Consider the following 7070-nt stretch of genomic DNA (forward strand, 5'->3'; position numbering starts at 1 on the left):
TATAGGCCACTGTAAACAAGACCAATGTGTTAGGAAACATACCAGAGACTATGCATCCATATTCAACAATTACTTTATTTTAACAAGGTTTTGTGTTGTTTTGTCAGATTATTACCAACACTCAAATCTGCCCCCTTTGAGCTAAGGCACGCGATCTAACCCTCTTTCCCCTTCTCACAATACATCTGGAACTCTTCTGGTAGCACGCACCTTAGAGTGAGGGGGGCCAAAAGAGAATTAGTCTGTTTATTTTATGGCTACCTCTTACAGCTTTACCATTGACCCTAATCACCAGACTGGGGCATTTTTGAAACCTAAAATTCATTCCCAGGTCAAGCTGTGACCCCAGAGAGCAGTCAAAAGTTTTACTGCAGACACACCACAGGCTTGGCGTGACAACACTCCTACACGGGTATATTTTCCTGGTCAGATCTGAGAGCCCCTGATGCCTGTGGCTGGACCTTGGGTTGGAGGTGGCATCTGCTCAGATCGGACCAGCTAGAGAGGGATCCAGGAGACAAATTCCCGCATCTAGTTCTCTAGCTCCCACAGATCCTCTGCTGGCCACCCCACTGGTGGGGCCTGAGAGACAGACAGAGAACAATGGAGCCCAGTGAGGTGGTCCCCGGCCAAAGAAGGACCGAAAAGGGAAGAGAGTGGATCTGCAGGGGGAACTGGAACATTTCTGACACAGAGCTGTTTGAATTTATAGGCAGGAGAATTTTAAGTTGGCACCTAGAAAAGGAAAGTGGAGAAAAATAGGAGACTCGGGCAATTGTTTTTTGAAATGGGCCTTTGGAATTATTGTTTATTGGAGGATATTACAAATGTTATTATTTGTCTCTTTGTTCGTTTGTTGAATGAACAATATACTGAAATAGATCAAAGGATCTATAGTAAAAAGTAAGTCTCCTCCCGCCCTGATCCCCAGAATCTGAAATTCTTTTCCCAGCGGCAAGTGCAGTGGCCAGTATGTAAAGACATATTTTCTATATATGCATAAACAAACATACATCTTGTACTAGTTATCCACTGCCGTGTAACCAATTACCCCAAAACTTAGTGGCTTGAAACAACGAACACTTATCAACTCGTCTCTCGGAAACCAGAGAACAATGCCGCTGGGGTAACTGGATAATTTACTGACAGTTACGAAATGCTCACAAGGGGCCCGTGTAACGTGCTTCACAGGTAGTGTCAACACTCAGTACAGGATGCCTTTCGGCCTTCAAATTCCTTCCATGTGAGTCTTAAAACCATGCCCAGTGAACAAGGGCTCAAACTTAGCAATTTTGTAATTTCTTGAATTTCTTGGTGTTTGTGGGGAGGGGCAGGCATGGAGAGTGCTTGGGAGTGAGCTGGAGAGATGCTCCACTAACCATAGTAAATTGCGAAAAATAGTTACTTCCTGAACAAATGAAATACTTTTAAAAGCAAATTCATATCTCCATCATGTTTATGGCTAAAAGTATTGTTTTGGGCCTCCTCCCTAACATTTCTTAGTTTTTCTTCGTATTCCATCTTTAGTAATTTAATTTTTCTCTCTTTTTCCTGCATGCCTGAGCACACTCCTCTTCCACTTTTGGATTTCTATTTCTGATCAGTGTAGATTTTCTTCAAGACTTCCTCCCACTTTCTCAGCTTTTCCTCTGTGTCCTTGTATATGGCGTCGGAAAAGTAAGCCCCCTGGTTGTTCTGCACCATCTTCTCTATCAGCTCCACCAGCTCCCGCACCTGAGCTTCCTTCTCAGCCCGGTCTGTACTCCTGTTACTGAAGGTACAGCAGCGGTCTCCACACTCCTAAATGATGCTTCGTAGCTTTACGTCCGCACCCCGCACAAAGTCGCTTAGGCCGCGGTCCTCCAGTTCCTCTTTGCGAGTGAACAAGATGATCATGTGCTTCATGGCTGGTTCCCCAAACACAGCCTTGATCAACGCCACGGTTTTCTGCTCTTCCTCCGTGAAGCGGCCCAGCTGCACGACCAAGACGCTGGCGTGAGGCCCGGGGCGGGAGGCGAGGACACAGCGGCTGATTTCCATGCAGGTGGTGCTCAAGTTCTCCTTGGTGTCGAAGAGCCCTGGGGTGTCAACACCGAGAAGGTCTCTCCCTTTCCATTTCCCGGATGCTTCCTGACAAGTTTTGCTAACAGCTTTGGCAGAAATCCTAGAGTCGAACACTTTTTTCCCCGAAGATGGTGTTTGCCGTCACACTTTTCCCACTTCCCGTCTTCCTGACAAGCAGGATCCTCAGAGCATTGTCCTGGGCATCAGCCATGTCCACATCAGAGGCTGTGTCCACATCAGAGGCTGTGTCCGCATCAGAGGCTGTGGATTGCAGGCAACTCAGCTACGGATCACAAAGGAATGAAAAAATGTATTTAGATAAAGCTGAAACAATTCCCAGCCCTTCCTTATTTCTTACTCTCCTGTATATATACATCATTCCAACTCTTCCAAGTCAGGTGAAGTTGTATTTTACGTAGGCTACTCTCCCTGATATCTTCTACTTACTATTCTAATTCCCATCGCATTTCCCTCTTGTGTTGCTGTGATGAAAGCAGCATTTGCCATGTCAAAATCTGGGTTGTTTTTAAACTGTTTTTTTCCATTTAACAAAATAATATACATTTTGTTGTAGAACAGGTCCAAGTTTGTTTAAGATACCGAATCTGAGGAATCCCAGTGGAAGCAGTTAGCATCCTATCCTATGCAAGAATGCTCATTAAAAAGCACTAACAGGGACTTCCCTGGTTGTCCAGTTGTTAAGAATCCGCCTTCCAATGCAGGGGACACAGGCTCGATCCCCGTCTGGGAACTAAGATCCCACATGCCGAGAGGCAACTAAGCCTGCGTGCCACAACTACTGATCCCATGTGCTCTCCACAACTAGAGAGAAGTCCGCATGCCGCAGCAAAGATCCCTTGTGCCACAATGAAGGCCCGATGCAGCCAAAAATAAAACAAACAAATAAATAAATATTTTTTTTAAAAAAAGCACTAACAATCTGGACACCAACAGAAAGAAAGTGTGGATGGAGGAGACAGCAAAACAGTCCCACTGCAGGGACTCTCGGCACGGAAGGAAAACAACACTTTGGTGAGACATGTGAAAACTGTCCTGAAATTTGTGTATGCCACACAGAGCTAAATTAATCTGATTTTCTCACACTGCACAGAGAATGGAAGATAAATTTGATGTTCTTCTTCTAAAAATACTCTACTATTTAGAAACAATAACGGGTCCCTTATGGCCTATAGTAACATAAAGTGTTTCAAGTGGGTTGATGGTTATCTGGCTTGATATTTTAGACGACAATCCTGCATCGGCTGAGAAAACAGATTGGCTAATGTCTTAAATTTTAAATTACGTACATCTATTGTAGGTAAATAGAGCTTATAAATATTGACTCCGTTAGAGACATAAAGTTGAAGTAGACCAGTGATCATGGAAGAATGGACAGAGAAAGCAGTCGAGGTGCTCCCCGCAAAACATTATCAAGTCCCAGGTGGCTTCACAGCAGAATTCTATTAAGCCTGCAGCGATCAGAGAATCCCAATTTTACTTAAATTATCCCAGAATATAGGGAAATAAGGTAAACCTTCAAATTCTTTCTAAGTGACTGTAACTTTGAGCTGCAAATCTCACAAAGATTCTACCAGAAACTACAGATGAATCACATTTATGAATATCAATACAAAATCCTAAAACAATATTAGCAAAAGCAGAATCTGAAACATTCTTAAAAGGGTTACAGTATAACCAAGTGGGATTTACTCTAGAAAACTAGAGAGCGGGGGGATGTTCATTAAGAGGAAAATTATTAACATAACTCACCAATAGCCATTCTCAGTAAAAACATTCTGTAAAATATGAATTGACACATACTTTCTTATCTATTTCTCTACTCATCCTGAAAGCCAGCAACTTACAGTGGGGAAATACTTTCTCACTAAAACTAAAACCATCTTCAACTCACTTTCTCATGGTAGTTGAGAAATCAGTCCATGCAAAGAGAAGAAGTAATTATAGGAATGAGAATTAGAAAAAGAACAACAGGGAAGGCCAGATAGTACACAATATTGTAAAGCCCCTTAGAGTATTGGTGCATGAATAGAAAGACCAGTGGGAAAATCAGAAAATCTAGAGAAACACTCATTGGCATAGGGAAATTTAGTGTATAACAAAGGCAACATCCCATATCAGGGGAGAGCAGATGGACTTTATAATGAGAAGTATTGAAATAACGGAATAATCTTTTGAAAAAGTGTTAAAATTGGATTCATTCCTCATACCAACCCAAGAAGTATTCCAAATGCATCAGATAGTTGTTAAAATAGTAAACTATGAACTATTAGAAGAAAACAGAAAAATTCTTTCAAAACCCGAGAGTGAGGAAAACTTTTCTAAATTGAACTCAAAGTACAGATGCATATCTGCTCTGTAAACACGTTCATAGCAATCAGGTTTTTCAATGATCATATTTATCAGCTAGAAATAGTTAACTAAGGCAAATTAAATCATTATCAAAAATGATAAGAGTTGTACCTACGTATCCAATATATTGAGTGCAACTTAGAATTATTTTTAACGTATTGCATTAGAAGGGAGTAATAAGGCCTTAGGACTCCAAGTACAGGTTAATTTGTAACCATTTTCTCTTTTCACTTCAAGCTTTGTCACTGGACTTATATATTTGGTTCCTTATTATGTTTTCATTACTCAGCGATTTCACAATTACCAGGAAAATAAGTTAATTCTTTGTAGGTTCTTTTTTTTAATTTATTTTATTTTGTTTATTTACTTTTGGTTGCGTTGGGTCTTCGTTGCTGCGTGTGGGCTCTCTCTAGTTGCGGCGAGCGGGGGCTACTCTTCGCTGTGGTGCGCAGGCCTCTCATCGTGGCGGCCTCTCCTGTTGTGGAGCACGGGCTCTAGGGTGGACGGGCTTCAGTAATTGTGGCTCATGGGCTTAGTTGCTCCACGGCATGTGGGATCTTCCCAGACCAGGGCTCGAACCTGTGTCTCCTGCATTGGCAGGCGGATTCTTAACCACTGCGCCACCAGGGAAGCCCCAATTCTTTATAGTTTTAGACAACAACAAAATACAGATGCAATATGGAATCCAACTGATAAATTTGACTTCCAGATTCCAGTTACATGTCAGGAGCTTGGAAGTCACTACTCCATCCTAAGAATAAGTGAAAAGTTGAACAGACTGAAAAAGCAACTCTTCTTAAATCCTTAAGAGATCCTTTGAGGACACAAGGCAAACTGCCCTTTTTTTCCATTTAACAAAATAATATACATTTTGTTGTAGAACAGGTCCAAGTTTGTTTAAGATACCGAATCTGAGGAATCCCAGTGGAAGCAGTTAGCATCCTATCCTATGCAAGAATGCTCATTAAAAAGCACTAACAGGGACTTCCCTGGTTGTCCAGTTGTTAAGAATCCGCCTTCCAATGCAGGGGACACAGGCTCGATCCCCGTCTGGGAACTAAGATCCCACATGCCGAGAGGCAACTAAGCCTGCGTGCCACAACTACTGATCCCATGTGCTCTCCACAACTAGAGAGAAGTCCGCATGCCGCAGCAAAGATCCCTTGTGCCACAATGAAGGCCCGATGCAGCCAAAAATAAAACAAACAAATAAATAAATATTTTTTTTAAAAAAAGCACTAACAATCTGGACACCAACAGAAAGAAAGTGTGGATGGAGGAGACAGCAAAACAGTCCCACTGCAGGGACTCTCGGCACGGAAGGAAAACAACACTTTGGTGAGACATGTGAAAACTGTCCTGAAATTTGTGTATGCCACACAGAGCTAAATTAATCTGATTTTCTCACACTGCACAGAGAATGGAAGATAAATTTGATGTTCTTCTTCTAAAAATACTCTACTATTTAGAAACAATAACGGGTCCCTTATGGCCTATAGTAACATAAAGTGTTTCAAGTGGGTTGATGGTTATCTGGCTTGATATTTTAGACGACAATCCTGCATCGGCTGAGAAAACAGATTGGCTAATGTCTTAAATTTTAAATTACGTACATCTATTGTAGGTAAATAGAGCTTATAAATATTGACTCCGTTAGAGACATAAAGTTGAAGTAGACCAGTGATCATGGAAGAATGGACAGAGAAAGCAGTCGAGGTGCTCCCCGCAAAACATTATCAAGTCCCAGGTGGCTTCACAGCAGAATTCTATTAAGCCTGCAGCGATCAGAGAATCCCAATTTTACTTAAATTATCCCAGAATATAGGGAAATAAGGTAAACCTTCAAATTCTTTCTAAGTGACTGTAACTTTGAGCTGCAAATCTCACAAAGATTCTACCAGAAACTACAGATGAATCACATTTATGAATATCAATACAAAATCCTAAAACAATATTAGCAAAAGCAGAATCTGAAACATTCTTAAAAGGGTTACAGTATAACCAAGTGGGATTTACTCTAGAAAACTAGAGAGCGGGGGGATGTTCATTAAGAGGAAAATTATTAACATAACTCACCAATAGCCATTCTCAGTAAAAACATTCTGTAAAATATGAATTGACACATACTTTCTTATCTATTTCTCTACTCATCCTGAAAGCCAGCAACTTACAGTGGGGAAATACTTTCTCACTAAAACTAAAACCATCTTCAACTCACTTTCTCATGGTAGTTGAGAAATCAGTCCATGCAAAGAGAAGAAGTAATTATAGGAATGAGAATTAGAAAAAGAACAACAGGGAAGGCCAGATAGTACACAATATTGTAAAGCCCCTTAGAGTATTGGTGCATGAATAGAAAGACCAGTGGGAAAATCAGAAAATCTAGAGAAACACTCATTGGCATAGGGAAATTTAGTGTATAACAAAGGCAACATCCCATATCAGGGGAGAGCAGATGGACTTTATAATGAGAAGTATTGAAATAACGGAATAATCTTTTGAAAAAGTGTTAAAATTGGATTCATTCCTCATACCAACCCAAGAAGTATTCCAAATGCATCAGATAGTTGTTAAAATAGTAAACTATGAACTATTAGAAGAAAACAGAAAAATTCTTTCAAAACCCGAGAGTGAGG

At 40.9% G+C, this 7070-nt stretch overlaps 1 protein-coding gene across 1 annotated transcript; it reads right to left on the reverse strand.

The window, feature by feature from the left end:
* Positions 1-225: 225 nt before the first annotated feature.
* On the reverse strand, positions 226-2342 carry LOC101330391 (GTPase IMAP family member 7-like). Its single transcript, XM_073809466.1, is given in 2 exon segments — positions 226-2181; positions 2183-2342. Coding segments are annotated over 2 exon segments (873 nt in total). The 5' UTR covers positions 2276-2342; the 3' UTR covers positions 226-1401.
* Between the last annotated feature and the right edge of the window lie 4728 nt (positions 2343-7070).

Source organism: Tursiops truncatus, chromosome 9 (assembly GCF_011762595.2).
Source record: "Tursiops truncatus isolate mTurTru1 chromosome 9, mTurTru1.mat.Y, whole genome shotgun sequence".
In the NCBI taxonomy this organism is placed as follows: domain Eukaryota; kingdom Metazoa; phylum Chordata; class Mammalia; order Artiodactyla; family Delphinidae; genus Tursiops; species Tursiops truncatus.